Here is a 22,997-nt window from a genome sequence, read left to right as displayed (position 1 = left end):
TTTAAAGGAAGCATGCCATTCCGTCAAAGCCTTGGTAAAATAACCAATTTCTCCAATTGTGTTCTGTTACAAAAGAAAACAGATTCTTACTGCACTTATGCAGTTAACCATACTGCCATAAATTGAGAATATTCACAAATAGTTTCCAAATTCTGGAGAAATCAGGTAGAGAGGAACAAATACACTCTAAATTTTGTTCACAGGAGTATATTTTACTCACTTGTTAGAAGTTGCAAATAGCTCTAAAGAAATAAGTTCTCTTGACTCTGAAAACAAAAGGTTTAGCAATGTTTAACACATTAGCTCTCCATGAGAGCCCTGTAAGTTTGGTTTTTTTCCTCCATTCCAATAACACAATTTTTAAAGTTATCTGAGACCTGCACTCAGAGTCCTATATCTGTCATATAAACTGCCTTTTGAAAAGGACAAGGACCAAAGCAAGACAAAATGTCTGTGGATGGCAAAAGCCCATAGCCACTATTAAAGCTACAACTGACTAGGAATTTTGGTTACTTCTGTGGCATACAACAATTTTACATAACAATTATAACTATTAATAATGTACACTAAATTATAACATTAGAGAAATTTCCCATACTTTTGGAACACATACCAGTAACATATTTATACAAACACAGCCCCAAAGAAAACCAAACATTGTTCCCTCTTCTATTTGAAAGGTTTTTTCTATTCTAATGTCACAATCTCCCAGAGTTATTAATCAGAAACCTGTATTTAAGAGCACTTGTTAAATTTTATAGCTGATTATAAAATCATGTTTTAAAGAGGACCAACGTGAGACAACAATTGTCTGTGGATGACAAAAACATTTTAGGGCAGCCACTGTTAAAGGCACAACTGAGAAAGAAATTTACCTCGTGGCACACAGTCATTTAACGTAATAATTATAATTATTACTGGTAACATATCCTAAGTCATATTAGAATTATAGCAGTTTTACCTAATTTTGGAACACATACCAATAACACATTTACACAAATATAGACCAAAGAAAGCTGAACACCATTTTATATTTGGCAATGCTTCCTGTATGATTTTTGGACTTTAGAGGACCTAATATCTAAAATATTAGGTTAGAAAGAGACATAATTTATAATTTGATTTTGGAAAGTTTGTCAAATATCAAAGGTTTAAAACACTGGATATCACAAAATAGAATCCCAGGTCACCATAAGTCATTCATTTGGCCAAAATGATAACTCCAAAACAATTAAAACAAAAGAAAACCTTTACTGTGATAGAGGTGACTCAGCTTTCCAAAGGAAGATCCAATGAAAATAGCATGAAGCCAACTGCATGTGTCTCTTCTCTCTCTCCTCCTTTTTTTCCCCTGCCATTTATCCAAAGGAGAAAACAAAACCCTTTCATTATCTTTTAACATTACATAAAAATCGTCTTCAAAAGAGAAAACCAAATTTCATGTTCATCTTTAATGTTAAAGCTGGTTTTTTAAATAAAGTTTTAATCTCTATCCAGTTTTAATTAGTTTGACCATAGGTAAGCATTTTCAAAAACTTTTTAGAACCCTTTTCAACTTTTCCATCAAACAGCAGATCAGTTTCTAAGAAAATCCTGTGTTATTTGGACACAAGGGGCCTCAGATTCTAGGCCCACATCGTATGCATTTTAATATTTTACCTACAGAAAAAAGCTAAATAATTTGCTTTCAGTTCTTAGCCAACTTGTTTATACCCACAGAATTTTTTTTAATTCACTTTACAAACCTTTGGTCACTTTGCCTTAAACCTTCAGATTTGTTCCGCTTCCTTTTTAGGTCGTGAGACAATCTTTAAAACCCTACTGCAACTAGAACAAAATTACATGCCTTTAACAAAAGCCCATATTCCTGTGCCTTCTTATAATCTTTTACCAGAAAACACATTCCCTACACACCTTGTATGTAAAACTGTTTCTCCAGTAATCTCAGTTTCACGTTAGCAACTTTCATTTTAGTGAAAAACCTGATAAGTGAGTGAGTTAATTCTAGGGGTGGAACCTAGGACACCAGACAGAAGTGAAGATAAGGCCTGACTGTTTTCAGCATAACTAGGGGCATGGCTGTCCATGTGTTCCCAGGCCTTATTTATAACCTAATGCTCCAAAGTAGGTAAATCGAACGATTTTCAAAAGTCCAAGGAACAGTTGGACTTTAAAGCATTTAGCAAATCTGATATCTGATCTTAATTTAGACTAAATGTCTATATTTTCATGACATTTTACCCATAATCTTTAAAACTGTCTTTATTTCCAAAAGATTACTAAAGTCATGTGAATAAAAGGCATTCAAGTTTCTCTTTTCCGACAAAATATGTGATGTAAGCGCTCATTTTTCTAAGGAAATTAATCAGAGCTCTTTTATATATAAACATCACACACCAGACAGAAGATTCAGCACTTGTAAGATTTTTCATTTGCCAGTTTTTTAATTGGATTACTGGCTTCAGGGGGGAGCCCCTGGAGGAACAGGGCCAGGAAAGCTTGTGTTTCTAGGGCCAAATAAGCAGCAAATAAGCCGCTGAAGGCAAAGACAGATTCTTAAAAATAAGGGTTCTGTTTTATACTGGATCCTGGATCCCAAGAGGAGGGAAATACTTCCAGAGAAGACAGTGCAGTGCTTTTACCGACTGTGCATTTCATCGCAAGGCACCCCAAAGCCAATTAGTCCACTGGTAATTACACCATCCCCCATGGGAGTCTCATCTCTCTGTGGGGCAGGGGGGATGTTCCATGTCTTCCAGGTGGCCAAAGCATGCTTCTCTGATCCAAGTGTGCAAAGACTCAAGTGTGCCTCCATAACTACTATTAGCCAACCTCTAAAATACATTTCCTACCTGGTTGTTACACACCAAAGCTCTCTCAGAATGAGAAGTAATTTCTGATACCCCTAAAACTCAAAACCGTCAGATAACACAATGCAAAACAGAACAGAGCCTTTCTTTGATTTTGAGAGGGATCTATCTGCTTTTAATTCTCAGGGTTTCATGAGGAAAACAGAGCTTTTTTCCAAAACGGGGTCTGTGGTGCCTCCTGTTTTCCCCAAGGAGTCCCAGGCTGCCAGAAGCTATCTCCCGGCCTCTCGTGTGCATTAAGACAGGCAAAACAAAAAAGTGGAGGAAAATAATTCAGTTGACTGAGAAGGAAAAAAGACCTTTTTCCAGAAAAACAAGATCCAAGAAGACAGAAACATAAAGGCCTTTTAAATATATCTATAGCTTGTTTATCTACTTTTAATTAAGCTGACTCTTAACCATAGTGCTCTTTAAAAAACAAACCCTTAAAAACTTTATTACCCAACTTTAGCCATGCCAAAGCGGCCAATATTTTTGGCTTTTGAATTCTACCACAGGTAACTTCCCATATGAAATTAATACACTTTAACTAAGGTTATAATTTCACCATGGACACACAGGTGTCTGAAAGAGATGGTAAGCAGTTTTGTTTTCTAGATTTAGAATCTCCCCCAGGGTAGTTTAGAGAAAGGAAAATTCAAGACAGGAAATCAGAAGCTATCCACGGGGGCAGGGGAGGCGGGGAACCTCGATAAATGGCAAAGTTACATAAATAAAAAACCAGAGGGGAATCATTCCGGAAGCCAGTAATAGAACACAGACCCCCACTGTCAAGAGGCAAAGCCTTAGCTACTGAGTTATACAGTATTGAGCAGTTTCTATTCTTCCCAGAAGGAGCCTAAAGAAGCCAATTTCAAGATTGCAAAGGCTTTTAACTGCTCAATACAATTTTTAGGGCTAACCTAAAAATCTCCAAATTTCTGTCTTCTAGATGGCGGAAACCAAGAGAAAGTATCTCCACATGGTCACAAAGTTAAGCTCTTCAGGACACAAAACAAGACAGAGAAATTTCACACAGTATTGGCTTCAGGGACCTGTAGTAAAGTTTGTAACTGACCAGCCTGCCAAGCTGGCTTGAAAAGCAGGCTTATAGGGGTCCTAAACCCACGTTCTATCCTGTGGATACCCATCTCTCCACTACAGAACACAGAAAGACAAATTCTTAGCACAAAACTACACCAGATTTGCTACAGCCTAAGACTAGTCTCACAAGTCCTTTTTTCTATTCTTCGAACCCTTGCAGAGGAGTCAGTTTACTATTTACTGAGAGAGAGAGAGAGAGAGACCAGAAACTTGTCTGCTAAGAATTTCACACCCTTTTTGCCGACATACCAGATTTCCAGGTTCCCTTTCTCTGCAGCTTCCAGAAGAACGGAGTGGCTTTTGATGACCCTGCTTGCTTGTGCTATAGCTGTGGGGTTCAAGCCACTTTACAAGAGAAAGTCACCCTTTCCTGCTTTATGGAACCATAGACAAGATTCTTAATTTGCAAGATGCTGCCCAGAGGGCTGCATGGGGAACCAAATTAACATTTTCCATCCCAGCAAAACACACATAACAAAACACACATTAGTCACCTCGTTCAGCACCCAGTATCAGCCTGGCAAAGCTCAAAAACTTTCTCCGGTTGGTCCCTGTTGTCTTTGATCCACTCCAGGTGAGGAGGGATGACCTCGGAATGGAATTCACAATGGGATCTCTGGGCAAGAGGAAGAGCAGATAGTCACGCCAAGACAGGCCTGTTGAGCCTTCTCTAGGGCTCATCAAATGTGACCAGACAAATAAGGAGGGGTCTGAGTTAGGTCTGCTGGACTTCCATCAGCAACCTCTTCTGAGATCCCTTCCACATATACGAACACACACAAAGACGACAGGACAGAGGCCTTCCCAATCAGATCACTAACCAAGAACTCCAGGAGTATTCCTAACAAACTATCCTCCTATTCTCCTTCTGAGAAACCTCTTTGAAATCTTCCTGATTGAGGAGAAGTCTCCCAAACCTGGACTCTTCCTACTAGTTAGAAAGAGCCAACCGAGACCCACCAGGGGCCGAACAGACACCCTGCAATGGGGCTACAGACACCCCACCATAGGGCTACAGAACCAGTCGGGAGAAAGGAGGCATTGGCAGCATCTAGGATGCTCACCAATCCAGACACCACGCCCCGCAATGGGGCTACAGACAGACACCCTGTGACAGGGTTACAGTTAAGGGACATCTCCCCAGGACTATTTCTCCATTGCAGTTAAATCCTTGCACACTGGGTTGGCAGCGCCCCACAAGTAGAGAGAGTACCAGAGTCAGCCCCCAGTCCAAGAGAACTGGTGGCCACCTGGGCAGGCTTCTGGATCCATCGCTGGAGGGGGGCCACTGAACCATGAGCAGGTAGCCACAACAGCAATCCCAGACACGCCCCCAAATTTGTAACCGCCCAAGGGGTTCACCTTGTCCACTGCCGAGACAGAGCCGATTCATCAAGACAGGGGAATGGCAATAAAGAAATAGTAATTCATGTAGAGCTGGCTGCGCAGGAAAGCAGAGTTGTTTTATTACTCAAATCAGTCTCTCATAAATGATTTTTAAAAATTGAATGGAAATAACTAGTAACATGTGCTTATTCAGTATCTACTATCTGCCCAGCACTACCTCGGGCATTTGAGTAGAAAGAAATAGATGGCATTCTCATTTCCAAAAAGTTTGTGATCTTGTAATAAGGCCAAGATAGACACCAATTATCACTTAGTATTATAATTAATTTGTTTACTAATCAATAGACCAAATAATTTGAATCCTTGAGGGCCGCAATTGTATCTTTATTTCTCCTATGTTATCAGTGCCCAGGACACTTAGTAAATAGCAGGTTCTCAATGTTCCTGACTTAACTCATTGACTAGAAATATAAAGTGCGCTCTAGAGACCATTAGTGAACATACAGTATGTCCAGGCGATTTGGGAGATGGTACATGTAATGTGATTCCATTCCCACTTTTTTTCGAAGCACCTTTTATCAGAATTAAACATCATGGTTAATTTGTGTTGGAGTTGAAAGGGCATTAGATGAACAGTAGGTATACACCAGAATCTAGTTACAGCTGTAACTAAGAGACAGTGGAATCTACAGGAAGGACATGGGCTCTGGACTTAGATTATCGAAGTACCAATTGAGGCCTCACTAGGGCAAGTTACCTAGCTTTTAAATCCTGTAAAATAAGGATAATAGAGGATCACCTACCTTATATGGTTGTGGGGATTTAAAAAAAGAAAAGAAGTGCATGACAGTATCTGCATATATGTACCCATATATGACATAGGTAATCCACTCCTCCTCTCTGAGCCTTTGTTACTACTGCGTAAAATGAGAATTAGGACTTTACTTGATTTATTGATTTCAGGTCTCATATCCTTTACCTTATCGCCTTACTTTTGAATTTTGTCTTTTTTGATCCCTGTCCCCATCTCTGTTACTTCCAGACTTTTAATTTCCAATTCAACACTTACACGTTCCGATTTTATGCTGTTTGTACTGAGAAATTCCACACTTTGTATTTTGTACACGTTCATTCCTTAATACAGACAAATCCAGACAAACCTGCAGATGGCAGACACAGTGGCCCCAGAATACGCCGCCGCAGCCCAGAGCGTTGCGTGCTGGGAGTTGTAGTCCGACGCTCCACACGCGCCTCCGCGCCTCTCCAGTTTGAAAGCGAGAGGTAGAGCGGGTAGGCGGGGTGCTGAAGGAGAAGCGCTCTCGAAGCCCCGCCCCTGACCTTTTCGCTCGCGAGGTTCGCACAGGAGTGGCGCGCCAGGCCGCGGAAGGGGCGTGGCCTCGGTCCGGGGTGGCGGCGGTTGCCGCCACCAGGGCCTCTTCCTGCGGGCGGTGCTGCAGAGGCCGGCCTGCGCGGGGCAGTCATGGTCCCCCATTGAGCGGGCTGTGGCGGAGAGCGGGGCGGGGACTGGCTGGAGGGTGGCGGCCCGGCGGGGCGGGGGCGGGGCCGGCCTCTGGCTCCTTTTTCCTCCGCATGTGGCTGGCGGCCGCAGAGCAGTTCGGTTCGTTGACTCCTCGGCGGCCGCCTCTCCTTCGGGTTCTCCTCGCGTCACCGGAGCCATGGCGTTAGCCAAGACCTACCCGGCGGCATCCTCCCTGCCCAACGGCGATTGCGGCCGCCCCACGGCGCGGCCCGGAGGAAACCGGGTGACGGTGGTGCTTGGTGCGCAGTGGGGCGACGAAGGCAAAGGGAAGGTGGTGGATCTGTTGGCGCAGGATGCCGACATCGTGTGCCGCTGCCAGGTGAGGCGACGGGCCTCTCACGGGAGGCTGGGCCCGGGAGCTCGGGCTGCCTGGCACCTGGTGCCCAGGAACTCGGACCCAGGACCCGGATCCACTGGCCAAAATGAGGTGTCACCTTGAGGCTCTCTCCTCGTGTCCTGAGCTGCGGCGACGTGGAGAAATGGCGGGAGGTCGGGGACCCCTGACCTGGAGCGCCGGGTGAAACTTGGGGTGGTTCTGGAGGAAAAGGTGGGCTGGCGGGGAGCCTTTGAGAGATGCGCGAAGCCTGGGGAGTTGCAGTTTTGCGTCTGGGGACTGGTGCTCCGCCCCGGGACTGAGGCCAGGGTGGAGGTGGGATGCGGTCTGAGTTTGAGGAGCTACCGCCCGAGGCCTGCTCCCAACTCTTCCGACTGCGGTCGGAGACCCGGCGCGACGGCAGAATCCCCCATCACCGCCCCCCCACCCCGCCCAGGGCGGCGGAGTGGGAGTGGATTGTTTCGAAATGTCCTGAAATCCAGACTCGCCGATCCCCCATCTGCAGGACCGTGGCATGCAGTGTTTTGCTTCCTCTGGTCCACTTTGTTGACATCCAAACCCACCCACCTCTGGGCTTTGGGCTGTTGTTTCAGGGCCCTGAGTTTCTTGTTTTGTTTTGTTTTACAATGTGCTCCGTACCTTAAAGTTAAGGAGAAATTACTTTTACTAGTTGGTCCCAGAGGAAGGAATCCCTTCTCTGTTGAAAAAAAGTAAATACATGGATGTCAATTGAGTATTTAGAAATAAATATTTGCATTGCTAAGGTGACATCGAAAGTGAACTTTCGGAAAACGAGGTGGTAATGTACTTCTAACGGGAGACACGTGGTTTTCAATGTAAGCTTTCTTCCTATTTGTCGTTTCCTTTGAAGCAACATACAGGGGAGGCCTTTGTAAAGGCTCTCAGGTAACTCTCTCCAGCTTCAAAATTCTAAGTAGATGAGTAATAACCACGTTCAAAACAAAGCATAATGTAATATTTGAAGTTAACTGCTGTCTGTTTAGGTTGCAAGAGTATTTGTTTTTGAACATACATGGCATGATATGATGGTGCCATGCTGTATATGTTCTAGTAAGTCATAGGCCCCCTTGAATACCATTCTGAGCATGCAGAAACAGTGAAATCACAGGTATATAGAAAAGCTAAATGCAAATACTGCAAATATTCTCTGATTTACCTTGTTTCATTTTGTTTTGTTTTCATGCAGAAATCCACCCTGTCCATTCTGAAATAGCTGTTGCACTAATTGCCTCTTAGGAAACCGTCACTACCACCTCTCCCTCCTTCTCTTCCAGCCTATTACTTCTCCACCCCTCTGGCAACACACTTTGTACCTTAGCACTCTGGAGGGTGTTGCCATTAAATTCCTGCCCCACACTTTCTTAGGAAATACTCCAGAAATCCAGCCTTTACCTACCTTTTGTCTTACATTCAGATCTGGTCATGCTGTGGGGAAGACGTACCAGTATACCGAACTTTCTTGCTGTCTAGAAGGGGAGAGAGGCGGAGGCCTGTGTGTCTCCCTCACTGACATCTTGAAATCTCCTTTAGGTGGAAGTAGCTCACGTTGAGCTACACTATGGGTTGTAAGAAGGTTTGGAGAACACAACCATTATGGTATTTATTCTAAAGGATTCTCAATTTAATATTCTATCGAGAAATATTAGAAGTAGTTTGTAGCTTGGAGAAGGTGTTACTGATGTTACCAAGAAAGTAGTCTTGGAAGTCGTGGACCAACCTGATCTGATGCCCTTGGAAACTCTAGAGAAGTGATTGAGAAGGAACTGAGTTTGGCTTTAAAATGTTACCTGAAGGTAGAGGAGAAACAAATGAGGGGCCCTGTTAGGCAGACTTCCCTCACCTTTATAGTTTTGACTTAACTACCTTCCTTATAGAATCCTTGTGTTCTTCTAGTGCCTTTTAAGAGTGTATCATTAGGATTCTTTATTAGTCTTGTTAGCAAAAAGTAGATGAGTAATGAATAGATTTAAGCATTATCTCTTTTGTGATTTACCTTGGTAACTTTGTATTATTTGGTTAGCCCTAGTAAGCTGGCATCTACTTAATGAAGTTCTCCTAGGTTTTAAAATTGGAATGTTGGAGTTCTTACTGAGTGTGTATAGAGAGCTGGAAAAAATCAACAGTAAGACATTGTGAGCTTGGATTGCCTTGTTCGATGTCTTAAGTTTTGTGTGTTAGTGAAAACATGTCCTTTGTTAGAGTTTAATATATGCTGCCATATTGATGTCATGAGTTCAAATTTTATTCAGCACTGTTTCTCCAGAAATGATGTACATATAATGTATCCATATTTCACCAGTAGAATCATACGGACTTTCTCCCAACATAAAATATAGTTTTAAAAGAAAACTGGCATTGCATTTAATGATAAATTTTAATATATAAAATGCCTTTTTGGAAACACTAGATGCAAACCTAATGGCATTTTCACTCTTACAGCGCTTAAGGCCTGTGTTGTTCAGATTCAGGATTTGTGGGGAGTTACTTATAACTTGGTAGGTTCCCCAGATCTGTAAATATGTAGCACTTACATCAAAGGACAGCCACTACTGATGCCTTAATTTTAAATCAACATTTATTTTAAGAAGAAGAGAGAAGAATTAAATGGAGGCTCAACCCTGGGTACAGGTCATTCATCTAGTAAACATTGAGCATCTTCAGGGGATCACTTAGCCTGGGAGTCAAAATCTGAAAAGGCAGGGATTGTGCCTGCAAGGAGCTCACAGTCTGGGGACAACTGCTGTGTAAGCAAAAATATTGAGAAGGTCAGGATGGAGAAAGGTACTAGTCTAAGTTTTTCAAGGGATTGAAGTATGGGACCAAGAAGGTCCCTTTCTGGTATCACAGAAGGAAGTCTAATACTGCTTTTTCCCAAATTCTCTCAAAGTAAAATACTGTGCTTTGTTTTCTTTATTTTGCTGAGTAGAAACTACAGAAACTTCTTAACTATAGTAGTTTATACCAGGCTTTAAGCAAAGGCTTATTGATTGTTCTTAAGGAAAGTAAGTTTGGTGGTCTTGGTTATAATGACACACACGAAGTTGCCTGTGATCAGGAAAGGCTAGAGCAGTATTCCCTGTGTTTTCTTTCCAAGGCTTTAAAGCCAATAAAAAGGGAAAATACTAAAGTTAGTTATAAGAGAAGGCAGACCCCATCACTTGATATATGTTTTAAAAGCTTGCTGTAAAATACTGAAAAAATATGACTATTTTCTAGCTAGATATAGGTATCTGCTGAAGATCTGAAACCACTATTAGTAAGTGTTAAAGAAGCATAAAAGACATACCAGCAGCAAACTGAGACTTTCTCCTTGAAATAGAAAAGGTGAAAGATAATTTAAAAGAAAATGTTAGTATTATTTCATGCCTTGACCTTGTACAGCTAAAATGATCTGCCAGACTACTTCCCATAATTTTAAGGATAGTAGGTAATTAGCCTTTAAGGTAAGCCATTCTTCCAGGTTTATAACAATTGCTGTTTCCATTTTCTGATTCTTTTTATATCCTTTATAGCATTTCCCTAGTGTATAAGTATTTACCAATGTCTGTTATACTGTACTTGGTTAAATCTTGTTCTGTTTGGTTACTGTGGTTTCTCTGCCAGAATGTAAATTTTCTCAAAAGGGGGACTTCTTCCTTTTTTTGTTCTGTAGCGCTTAATACTATATGAAGCAGAAGGGAAATACTCAACCAATGTATTCTGGGTGGCAAGATCACCCCTAGAAATTTATTTGAAATAAGTAATAGTAACCCTTTCTTGTAATGGTTTTAACATCTCTCTGGACAATTTAATTGACTGGTGGCATAAATTTAAGGTGGAATTCCTAGCATTCCTTGGATTAACATTTGTTGTTTAGTTTTTTAGCTGGAATGTTTTACATTGTACCATTCAAAGGCTTTGTTTATATTAAAATCTTCTCTCTTGTTTCTAGGCGAGAATAGGTAACTGATATTTATCTCTTTTTCATGTATCTCTTCAACTATTTCAATTGAATGCCATGTAGGGTTCTAATAACTAGTTTTTCTCCACTGAGAACAGTAAATCTCAATGTTCAGTCAATGAGGATGTCCTAGGTTGCTATTTTCAGTTAGTAAATATAGTATCCTGTCAGCTCTGCTTTTGAGGCATGAGTTTTTATATGTATATGAGACCATCTCAGTGGTGTCTGATCAAAATTATTCTGTTTCTTTAACTTTGGTGGGAAAGGATGGGTTTGTTGGATATTTTCAAGTATCTCTAAGAAAAACTGTTGCCTAGAGCAAATCTAGAATGAACCAATAAATTGATATGTACTTAATAGCTTTCTTGCTGTAACTGGATACGAATCCAGCTGTCTTATCTCTCAGGGACTGTGTCAGATGTTGACACCAAAGATTAGTGTGGACTAAATAATGATACATAAAAATTGGTGACTATTACACTTTTATCAACAGAAACATCAACATTCAGTATTGCCTGCTGAAAGCAATGAAAAGAACAATAAATGAAGGGGGGAGTTCCTGTGGCTACTCTGGCTCTGGGATGGGATAGTTCTTTACATTGAACCAAAATTTATATTTGATTCACATAATAAAATTCTTTTTTTAAAAAGAGGCTCCATGAGATTTCTAAAATGAGATTTTGTCTATATTAAGTTTTAACATCTTTTTTAAAGGAAGAATTTTATTAGTAAGAAGACTTTTTTGACTTGAAATCTCTAGTTTAATTTCAGTGTGTTTTTAAGAAAATGTTTTCATGAATGTATTTAGGTGAATTTTTATCAAACATTCACAAAGAGCTGTGTGACATCATTGGTTTATACAGTTTTGGTTGGTTGTCTTATGCTCTCATCTATGACCCTGGTTTGGTGAGTGTGAAAGAATATTAGAGTTTGGTAGCCAGAGTCTAAAGCTTCTTAATTAGGAACCTAAGATCCTCTCAGGCAATGCCTCTTTCCACTTTCATTGTGAGAAGTTATTTCATAATGGTAATGTAAAGTCTAAAATATAAGGTATCTGAGGTTTTCATCATTTGTGACATTTATGTGTGTATGAAACTAGAAGGTAACTATAATCATGCAAAGTAAAGTGGATACTTTTAAACCTTTAATGGCTAACTGAGCTTGGATATCTTTGCTAAAAAGAAATTAAGATACCCTGTATATTTTTTTCTCTTCCTATCTAGTGTGTCTGGTTACTGCTGAATAGTTAAATTTGATCAACTTGCTGGTAGTAACTTAACCTGCTCTACTTTGGAATCATAAGCTAATTGCAGTTATGTGAATGCTTTCATGAAAGAACAATCGTCAGTTATAACTATTGCTGTGGATTGATCAGTGCTTTAGTTTTGGTGAATGGTAACATGTTTTGTCTGGAAAGGAGGAGATACAGATCTTACAGTCTTTACCCTGAAAGCAGCATGGATAATAAGCATTGACTCCAAAGATTTTTAGGCTCTTAAGAAGCTTGAAGACTAAACAAAAAAGTAGCAACCCCTTTTCGGTTGCTGAAATAGTTTAGGGGCACGGGATCTGAGACATTGCTGCTCTCTACTGTAATCCATAGTGGTCACTGACTTCCTGGTATTCATTTTGAGCTCTGTGATTACAGTATGTTGTTTTCATGTATTCAAAGCAAAAGGACAAAGATAAGACACAGAGGCCTAACTAAGTAGCCAGAAAAATGCCTCTGGGCTTTGTGCATGAAGTTGTTAGCCCTTGACACTTGGGCCTGTATTCTGGAAAAGAGGCCATTGTTTCAGGTCTACAACACTGAGGATCATTCGCTGCCTTCATCTCTCTACCACGGCAGGAATGCACTTGCAGGAGTGAAGAAAGGAGTGATTTGGGGAAGGAGAAGGCCCAGTAGCAAAACCAAGTTAAGAATCAAAAGTCACTTTTGTAGACTAATATCATTTAATTCCTTTCCAACCTTTTTTTTTTCTTTTTTAACCTCCCCTGTACCTTTGGAGCTTCTTAGCTAGAAGCTGACACATATTAGCATTTCCTGATCCAAAATTTTATTCTATAATTGGATTTGACAGCCTCTGGTTCTGAGGAGTCATGGAAAGAACATTCAAAACACTTGTCTTCCGACTTCCATAAACTTAACATCAAATTAGGAAGAAAAGGAATGCATGGAAAAACAGAACAGTTACAAAATAACTAAATACTGTTATATCATTCCTATATCCTGCAGTAATGCTTTAAAGTGTTGTCCTTGACAGCATAAAATGTTATTAATATCTAGCAATTAATCATTTTAATATTCAGTTTTACTAGTACAAGATGTAAACTCAGCAAGGGGTATATATACTATGTTGTAGTAAGTTTGTTTTGTGAATCGTTCGTGTTCTTTGTTTGCAAGCAATGGAAAGAAACTAACTCAAGCAAAATGGGGATTTGTTTAAAGGAAGTGCCGGATGGTGGCCTGAGATGAAGGCTGCTCCTGGACTCTCAGCAGCTAGAACTGGCAGCCTTTTTCTTTAGGATGCTTCCCGTAGGTGACAGGCATCTCAGACTGCTATTGCTTTCCTCCTCAGTACTCGAATTCAGATTCCCAGGGGAGAGGAGCTGACAGGCTCAGGTTGGAACATGTTTCCCTGCCTGGATCAATTCGCTGTGGCTGGGGACATGATTCCTGCGATTTGCAAGTAAGGGAAAAGGAGGGGGACTGAGCATGCAAAAGCTCTAACTAACCTGGAGTTAATTTTGTGTGGGAAAATAAGGTATGAGGAAGCATTTGTTCTGGATTGTTCCTATTTGTAAATTGTTTTCCAACAGTCTAATATGCTATTGACCTGTAGTGCTTTTCTGGAAGAAAAAATAGAGTTAAATTGGTTTGTATTATTTTAACCTTAATTAAAATAATGAAAATTAGCTATGTATTGATTGTAAAAACTAAAAGCATACACCTGAAACTTTGCTTTTCAGCTTTGAGAGCATAGAATTTTAGTCCTGATTTTTGTTTCTGTCATGATGTTCCAGTTTATTTCATAGCTCTGTGATGAGATACATTTTTTCCTGGTAATTAAGAAGCTTATTTAATATTTTCTTTGTATTTAATCTTAATGTAAGAATAACAGTCAAAGAAAATTGATAAAATATATATACTATATTAGGGGATGTTTTGTGACCACAATTGAATTTTCTTTCATATATTGTTCACTCTAATAAAATTAACGTGCATTTATTCTTGGTATTTAATATAAGCGCATCATATAAGGCATTATAAGCTTGTGCTTTTCCTCAAAGAAACCTGCCACATAGCTACTTGTGAACTCATGCTGTTTTTTGTTTCTTGGGGTGTTGGGGAGGGGTATATTTCAGAATTAAAATAGTTTAAAAATTGGCCTCAACATGAAAGCCTGCCTTGCAGTGTTGTGGCACTGATGGAAGTGTGAATGTGAAGGCGGTGTTAGCACGTGGCTGGAGAGCTGCTCTGCCACTCTGCCTCCCTCCCTCCCTCCCTGCCTCCCTGCCACGTGGCTTGTGAGGAGCCACTAAACCTTTCCGTGCCTAGGCCTCCCCATCTGTGGAATGGAGTCAGTACCACCTACTTCATAGGGATGTTGTGAGGACTGAAAAGAACAATGTCAACTGTTTTTAATACTCAGATGCAAGGATGATGTCAGTGAAATCTGTACTGTATAAAGGCTACACAAAAATGGACAGACATTTGGTTAACCGTGGCAGATACCAAAAATGTATGTTCAGAAAAGCATTTTACCAACTCAGAAATATGACTTATTTCTAGGAAAAAAAAAGTTCAAAAAATTATATTTGAGATTTATTACTAAATATTTTCCCTGTTGGATGTAATTGATCCAGAAACAACATTGAGATTCCATAGCCCTTTGTTTATATAACTATTAATTGAACATATTCTATTTTTTGGTTAAGTAATATAGAATATACAGCTATGATCATGGAAACTGTTAAATGCTACAAGAGTGACTGGGATCATAAGTGTTATGGGAGTTTGGCAAAGAAGCAAGAGGTAATTAGTGTAACTGTTCATGTGATTATAAGATTCATACTTTTGTGGAAGGTAACTGATCAAGCTTGATTTGTGGAAAATTTGGATTGAGAAGGAAATTGTATGTTTCTGTTAGAAGTAGAACAACAACAACAAAATATCTCCCATCATTTATTTGGTACTATCTGGCCTCCCCAGTGCTACCCGGGAGAATCATGGAACATGATTAATCAAACACATCCTTGCTGTTGCTCATCCTGGCACATACTACATGGAGTTGCCCATGGGCCCATGAAGGAGCAGCTCCGTCTGCCCTTATAATATGTAGGTGGGAGACTGAGGGGGTGCTCGTGTTTGAAACTGTTTTTGGTTATGGTGCTCATGTTTGAAATTCTTTGTTTTGCTGTCTGCTAATACGTGACCTCTCCTTGGACCAGTGTAATCTCTGTTTGAGGACAATTGCCTGAGGTCCCAAGGTGAATAATCTGAGTATTTTAGGTTAGCATCCAAATAGGCACTTCAAATTTGAGGCTTTATCTGTTGCATTTTATAAAATACAGTATGCTAAAACTTGTCTCGTATATAGATTACCTCATCAAGAAACTCCTTATGAGCAGCTCCTTCTCAGTTCACCCGAGACCCTTCTGCATATTGTGCGTTTCAAGATTAACAGTTATACCCCAGCTGCCCCCGGAGCACTAGTGACCAAATATAAATAAGCACTTAGTTATTTCCCTCTAAATCCTACGTAGGATAATCTAGGGTTTTTCTGGGTATATTTAACCATATTTACACACTGAAACAATTTAAATGATATTTAAACCGTATAATAATCAATGTAATACTGGTTATTGAAAAATGTTAATATTTTTCAATAACTAATATTTGGATGAGCAAACTTTATACCACCGTGTGACTTTAAGTCTTTTACTGCTGAACTTTCCAGCTTGCACTACCTGTAAACTTGGACAGACTTAAGGAGTTAAGCCAATTTTTCCCTCTAAAGTCATCCATCACAACCATCTGCCTAAAAAATTGTGTGTGTGTGTGTGTGTGTGTGTGTGTGTGTGTGTGTGTGTCTAGAGCAACCATCGTCTCTTTATTATGGTTAATTCCATCATTACTACCTTTCTTGGTAAAATATTAGCTAAGAGAGTAAGCTTTTGTTGCACAATAAGAACATTGTCGTGCACTGCCAGTAATAATTGTCAAATAATAATTCATCAAATGATTATATTAGTGTATCTATAAAAGTAATTTTATGTAAATTAGGAGACTTACTTTAAGGGTCTACTCCAAAATTAGAGTAGTTTATTTTAACCTTGAGCAAATGATGAAATTTTAAAAACTTGTTTTTTGGGGGATTTTTTTGAGACAGAGTCTTGCTCTGTCGCCTAGGCTGGAGTGCAGTGGTGCGATCTCGGCTCACTGCAAGCTTCACCTCCCGAGTTCACGCCATTCTCCTGCCTCAGCCTCCTGAGTAGTTGGGACTACAGGTGTGCACCACCACACCTGGCTAATTTTTTATATTTTTAGTAGAGACGGGGTTTCATCATGTTAGCCAGGACAGTCTCAATCGCCTGACCTCGTGATCCACCTGCCTCGGCCTCCCAGAGTGCTGTGATTACAGGCGTGAGCCACCGTGCCCGGCCTAAAAACTGGTTTTAAAAAAATAAACTGGTTGTAGCTGGGTAGGGTGGCATGCACATGTAGTCTCAGGGACTCAGGAGGCTGAGACAGGAGGATTGCTTGAGCCCAGGAATTCAAGGCCTGCTTGGGCTATGGTGAGACCCCATCTCTTAAAAAAACCTGATTTGGCTGTGATAATAATACCTTATTTGTTGTCTCAAAATTACCAAATACTTTATAACAACTTAGTAAAAATTTATTAAACTTAGTAATTTGTAACAAGAGGAACTGAAATACAGGTAAGAATTATCCTGTGAGTTACTTTTAAAAGACTAAGTTAAGATAAATAATGTTCTTTTGGTGTATACTATACGTCCTAGGATTCTATCAGAATTGATGATGAAATTACACAAATGTGAAATAATAATACATACCAGGAAGTTTATTACAAGATTGTTTATAGTAGCAAAATATTGGAAACAATCTGAATGCCTCTCATTATGGGACCAGTATAATAAGTTATGATGTATGTACATATACAAAAGGATAAAATACAAACAACTGTTAAAAGAATGAGATGATTCTCTTTGCAAGGTTGTGGAAGTACGCAAGCTGCCCACCTGTATATAGTTTGCTACCATTGTGTATGTAAAATAAAACAGTATATATGTTTTATATGCAAAAATCACTTCAGGAAGGACACCAAAAACTTGCGCTAGCTGGTTGTCTTACAGCAAGGGCGTGAGGAAGGCTTCACATTTGACTGTGCGCACTTCTGGCCATTCAGTGTCTGTATCATATGCGGGAATTTCCTATTTAAAAATAAATAGTAAAAACGAATGCACCTGTTTCCTTTTTGGTATTACCTGAAGGTGTCGCCCATCATTCCCGTTTCTGTCTGCCGGTGCCTTTCCAACGTGTGGCTTACAGATTTTAGTCCAACACTGCCAAGGTTTTTTATTTTAAATATATGCCATACCTTAGTCTTCAAAGAGTTCTTTGCTTTATACAGTGCAAAACACCATGTAAATAGGTACTTGCTTTTGGAAGATTTTTTTTTTTTAGCAGGGCCAATTTTTCTAGCATTTTTGTGACCTCATAATTGGTGATGATTTGGTAAAAGTAGTAACATTCAATTTGTTAAAAATAACCTTGTGGATCGGGCAGAATGGGGGAAGATGGTCAGACAGAACCCTTTACCAATTGTTCTCCCACAGGAACACCAGATTTAATAACTATCCACACAAAAAAGCACCTTCATAAGAACCAAAAATCAGGTGAGCAATCACAGTACCTGGTTTTAACTTCCTATCACTGAAAGAGGCATGGAAGAGGGTAGGAAAGACAGTCTTGAATTGCTGATACCACCCCTTCCCCACCCCCAGCAACCATGGGGCACTGAGAGAGAATCTGTACGCTTAGAGGCGGGAGAATGCAGTGATCCTAGGACTTTGCATTGGAACTCAGTGCTGCCCTTGTCACAACAGAAAGCAACACTGGGCAGAACTCAGCCAGTGCCCACGGAGGGAGCATTTAGACCAGCCCTTACCAGAGGGGAATCGCCCATCCTAGTGGTCAGAACCTGAGTTCCAGCAAGCCTAGCCAGCACATGCTAAAGTGCTCTGGGGCCCTAAATAAATTTGGAAGATAGTCTGGGCCACAAAGACTGCAGTTCTTGGGCAAGTTCCGGTGTTGTGCTGGACTTGGAGCCAGTGGACTTGGGGGGCATGTGACCTAGTGAGACACCAGCCAAGATAGCCAAGGGAGTGCTTGTGCGCCCCTTCGCCCAACCCCAGGCAGCACAGCATGCAGCTCCAGGAGAGGCTCCTTCCCTCCACTTGAGGAGAAGAGAGGGAAGAGTCAGGAGGATTTGGTCTTGCAATTTGGATCCCAACCACAGTAGGACAGGGTGCTGGGGGAAGTCCTGAGCTCGCCATCACAGGCCCTAGTTCCAGCACAAATTTCTAGACATACCCTGGGCCATAAGGGAAGTTGCTGCCTTGAAGGGAAGGACTGAGTTCTGGCAGGATTCATTACCTGCTAGCTAAAAAGCCTGTGAGCCTTGAATAATTAGCAGGCAGATAACTACCCAGACAGATAAGGAAAATGTGGTACATAAACAAAGTGGAGTACTATTCAAACAAAAAAAGAATGAAATCCTGTCATTTGCAACAATGTGGATGGAACTGGAGGTCATTATGTTACGTGAAGTAAGCCAAGCACAGAAAGGCAAGCTTTACATGTTCCCACTTATTTGTAGGAGCTAAAAATTAAAACAATGGAACTCATGGAGATAGAGAGTAGAAGGATGGTTACCAAAGGCTGGGAAAGGTAGTGGTAAGAGTTGGGGGTGGGGTGGGGAGATGGTTAATGGGTATACAAATATAGTTAGATAAAAATACATCTAGTGTTTGACAGCACAATAGGGGACTACAATCAACAGTAATTTATTATACATTTTTAAATAGCTCAGAGTATAATTAGATTGTAACATAATGAAAAGGTAAATGCTTGAGTTGATGGATACCATATTTACCCGGATATAATTATTACTCATATGCCTGTATCAAAATATCTCATGCACCACACAAATATATGCACTACTGCATACCAACAAAATTAAAATGAAAGAAAATAGCCTCGTGATCAGCCCTCATTCTCAGGCAATATAGTTTTGATTGGTATTTTTTGTTATAGAAGGATGTTGTTGAAGTTTTTATTTGTTGCAAATACATCCCAAGTTTACTTTTAAAAGTGTGTTCATGTTGTATAGAAGTTTAAACATATATGTAATCAGCTGACAAGTGTGAAAACTTGTGTTTTCTTCCATGTTTTAAACATATAAATTAGAAAAGTTATCTGGTTACTTAATATTTAGTCTCCTTTGTACCTAATTTTGTAATTTGACTTTTTCCATTTTGTTATTTCTGCATAAGCTTCATAGAAAGCAAATTTCATCATGAGTTTATAGTATGATTCTCAGTGTTAGCAGTTCCTTGACGCACGATATTATTTTATCCAGAGGTGAGCAGGTTCTGGGGATCTGTCATTAACCAAACCTACAAGACTGGTATATAAATTAGAGGCCAAGGATAACCAGTATTTGGGGGAGATTCTTGTTAAGTCCATGTAAGAATACAAATTTCAGGTCGCAGAGTTGCTTGGCAGACTCTTAAGACCATGGGAATTATATGCATATTTACATCAAGTTAGGGTAACTGGATAGATGACTCTTCTCAGAGATTTTTTGGTGTGTAGATGGAATATGGTTAGTTAGATTGCCATAATCCTCCATCGCCAAAGACAGACTAACTGCTCTATGTATTTTTTTTCACTTTTTTTCCGTCTTTTAAGGAGTATGATTTTCTGTCTTTCAGAAACCTGAATTCCCCAATTTCCATATTCTTTCAGAATAATCACTCAAGTGTACTACAGTGGGGAAAGGAGACAGCCAAACTATTTTAAAGCCTTTAACAAATCAGTAAAGGTGGCAAATATTTGGACTCTCTTAAGTTGACCTTTTGGCAGGAAGTCATTAATTCACTTTGGAAGGAGATACGTTATTTGTCATATTTATCATCAAACTTAGTTTTCCCCTGTCTTACATTTTAGGGTGGAAATAATGCTGGCCATACAGTTGTTGTGGATTCTGTGGAATATGATTTTCATCTCTTACCCAGTGGAATAATTAATCCAAATGTCACTGCATTCATTGGTAAGTATATAAACTGAGCTGCATGGAGATAATGGCATTTATTTTTTATCGTCAAAACTGATTTCATCTCTCACTAACCAGGTGGTTCATTGATCTCTTATTAATTTTGACCTTGATACCTTCTGGAATATACCTGACTTTGGCTATTTGTCACTGTAAGGTGTTTTAACAGTAATACTTTTTGGAGTGATTACTTTGCATTCATCTGTGCTCACTGACAATCTTAATTCTATAAAGAAGTATTAGATCATCGAATCAGTTTTCCAAATACTTTTTTCCCCAAATACTTTTAACCATGACTCACAGTAAGTAATACGAGAGGTTCATGAATTTATTTTGAACCGTTACAACACATGATGCAATCTGATCTTTTCTACTCTACTTCTTAATTTTTAAAAAACCTTATCACAACCTACTAAACTGATTTGTGACCTGATAGGGTGTGATTCCCCAACTTGAAAGACACTGATTTAGTGTGTACTGTGACCATGTTCCATTTGCTTAAAATTACATCGTTTCCTTCAAAAACATACTTCACTTTGTTTCCAAGAAATTTTCAACTTCATTGAGTATAATTCTAGCATAAAATATTCACTATATTATGTTCCATTATGTATTTAAATTATACTCCTATGAAAACTTGGAATCATTTCTGTAGTGACACCCTGGTAAATCAGAATGTCCTTTAAGTGACATATGTCTGAGTTGTAATTATAGATGCTTACGGCTGGAATTCGTTGGTTTTTCTTTAGGAAATGGTGTGGTAATTCATCTACCTGGATTGTTTGAAGAAGCAGAGAAAATGTTCAAAAGGAAAAGGTATGAAAGAATGAGTCTACTTGATAACCAGTTGTTCTTTATAAAGTTTTATTAGGATCTTATGCCAGACAAACAACATGTTTGTCTTATACTTTAAAATTGCAGGCAAATTTTTAATGTTAGTTATTAAGTTTTATTTATTATAAACAGTGTTTTAAACAGAAGACTAACATCTTATGTCATTATGTTAAGTCCTGATTTTTTTACACATTGGTTATCTGTAAACTTTATCTTAAGGTAGCTAGAATTACAATATGTGGGTGGCAAAACTAGCAAATTCCTGAGTTTGCACACTGTCAGTCTTGTTTTCTAGAGGGTCTGGAGCTCTCCTTTTGTTGCTACAACTCAGGGATAAAAGGGAATTTTTTTCCCCCCATGCTACACAGATGTAAGGAGAATTGTTTAGGGCCCTCCTTCTAAATGAAGTAAATGCTGCTTTTATGCAATATATCCATGCCCATCTTCTTAAAAGAAATAGTCCTGGATTCTTGCCTTTACTGATCTCTTGGATTTTTAGAGGTGTGTTTACACTAACCTTGGCCATCTCATTAGGGTGTGAGGGGAATTTGATAATACAAATCCAGTTTAAACATCCCTAATACAAAAATCTGAAATCCAAAATGTTCCCCAAATCTGAAACTTTTTGAACACAGACATGACACCACAAGTGGAAAGTTCCATACCCGACCTCATGCAACTAGTCACCGTCCAAACATAGGCACACACACAGTTTATTCAGTGTCTCCAAGGGAAAAAAGGCCTTCTCCGCTTTCAGCTTTCATACATCTTTTCCACGCATGCCCAGATTCCCCCACACAAGCATGCCCACAGAGGGTAGTAAAGTGGCACGTGTGCCAGCTGGATGTTCCAACTGTGGTGATAAATGAAATACAGAATACAGGTGGAGACTGAAAGCCTACCGTTTGTTGTTATTGCTGTTTGCCAGCTGATACAGATACTCTGGTGCTGCTGCTGTACTGCTTAGTTACCCTGAACACAGGTTTTCCACTGTATTAGTGGTATGTCATATTTTTTACTGTTAAATACTTGTGTGTGAATAAGTGTAAGGAAATGATTACTTATCAGCATATAAATTCAGAGTCAAGAATGTTGGTGTTGGTAAACAACCACGGATGGAGGAGGAAGAGGAAGAGGGAGGAGGAGGAGGAGGATGGAGGAGGAAGAAGAAGAGGGAGGAGGAGGATGAAGGAGGAAGAAGAAGAGGGAGGAGGAGGAGGATGGAGGAGGAAGAAGAAGAGGGAGGAGGAGGAGGATGGAGGAGGAAGAGGGGGGAGGAGGATGGAGGAGGAAGAGGAAGAGGGAGGAGGAGGAGGATGGAGGAGGAAGAGGGGGGAGGAGGATGGAGGAGGAAGAGGAAGAGGGAGGAGGAGGAGGATGGAGGAGGAAGAAGAAGAGGGAGGAGGAGGAGGATGGAGGAAGAAGAAGAGGGAGGAGGAGGAGGATGGAGGAGGAGGATGGAGGAGGAAGAGGAAGAGGGAGGAGGAGGAGGAGGATGGAGGAGGAAGAGGAAGAGGGAGGAGGAGGATGAAGGAGGAAGAAGAAGAGGGAGGAGGAGGAGGATGGAGGAGGAAGAAGAAGAGGGAGGAGGAGGAGGATGGAGGAGGAAGAGGGGAGGAGGAGGAGGATGGAGGAGGAAGAGGAAGAGGGAGGAGGAGGAGGATGG

The 22,997-nt window shown here is 40.2% G+C and overlaps 2 protein-coding genes across 15 annotated transcripts in view; one reads left to right on the top strand and one right to left on the bottom strand.

Annotated features, from left to right (window-relative positions):
- Positions 1-6,996, bottom strand: part of CATSPERE (catsper channel auxiliary subunit epsilon) — a 176,387-nt gene extending 169,391 nt beyond the window's left edge. For 12 of the 13 annotated variants that reach the window (XR_001885184.1, XR_001885185.1, XM_017870387.1 and 9 more), the window contains exon 1: positions 6,461-6,996. Coding sequence is in view for 10 of the 13 variants with exons in the window: in XM_017870387.1 (XP_017725876.1) it covers positions 6,461-6,978 (518 nt within the window). In the remaining 3 variants the exon portion in view is untranslated. Of the gene's footprint in view, positions 1-6,369; positions 6,425-6,460 lie in introns of those variants that run through there. The other variant, XM_017870402.1, reaches the window with a different exon arrangement.
- Positions 6,660-22,997, top strand: part of ADSS2 (adenylosuccinate synthase 2) — a 46,067-nt gene continuing 29,729 nt past the window's right edge. Inside the window, exons 1-3 of one of the 2 annotated variants that reach the window (XM_017870403.1) lie at positions 6,660-7,159; positions 20,392-20,494; positions 21,247-21,313. The gene's annotated coding sequence lies outside the window, so the exon portion shown is untranslated. The remainder of the gene's footprint in view (positions 7,160-20,391; positions 20,495-21,246; positions 21,314-22,997) is intronic. The other variant, XR_001885186.1, reaches the window with a different exon arrangement.

The sequence above is a fragment of the Rhinopithecus bieti genome, unplaced genomic scaffold, assembly GCF_001698545.2.
Source record: "Rhinopithecus bieti isolate Rb0 unplaced genomic scaffold, ASM169854v2 scaffold_5132, whole genome shotgun sequence".
In the NCBI taxonomy this organism is placed as follows: Eukaryota; Metazoa; Chordata; class Mammalia; order Primates; family Cercopithecidae; genus Rhinopithecus; species Rhinopithecus bieti.
This window is presented reverse-complemented; position numbering and strand designations above follow the sequence as displayed.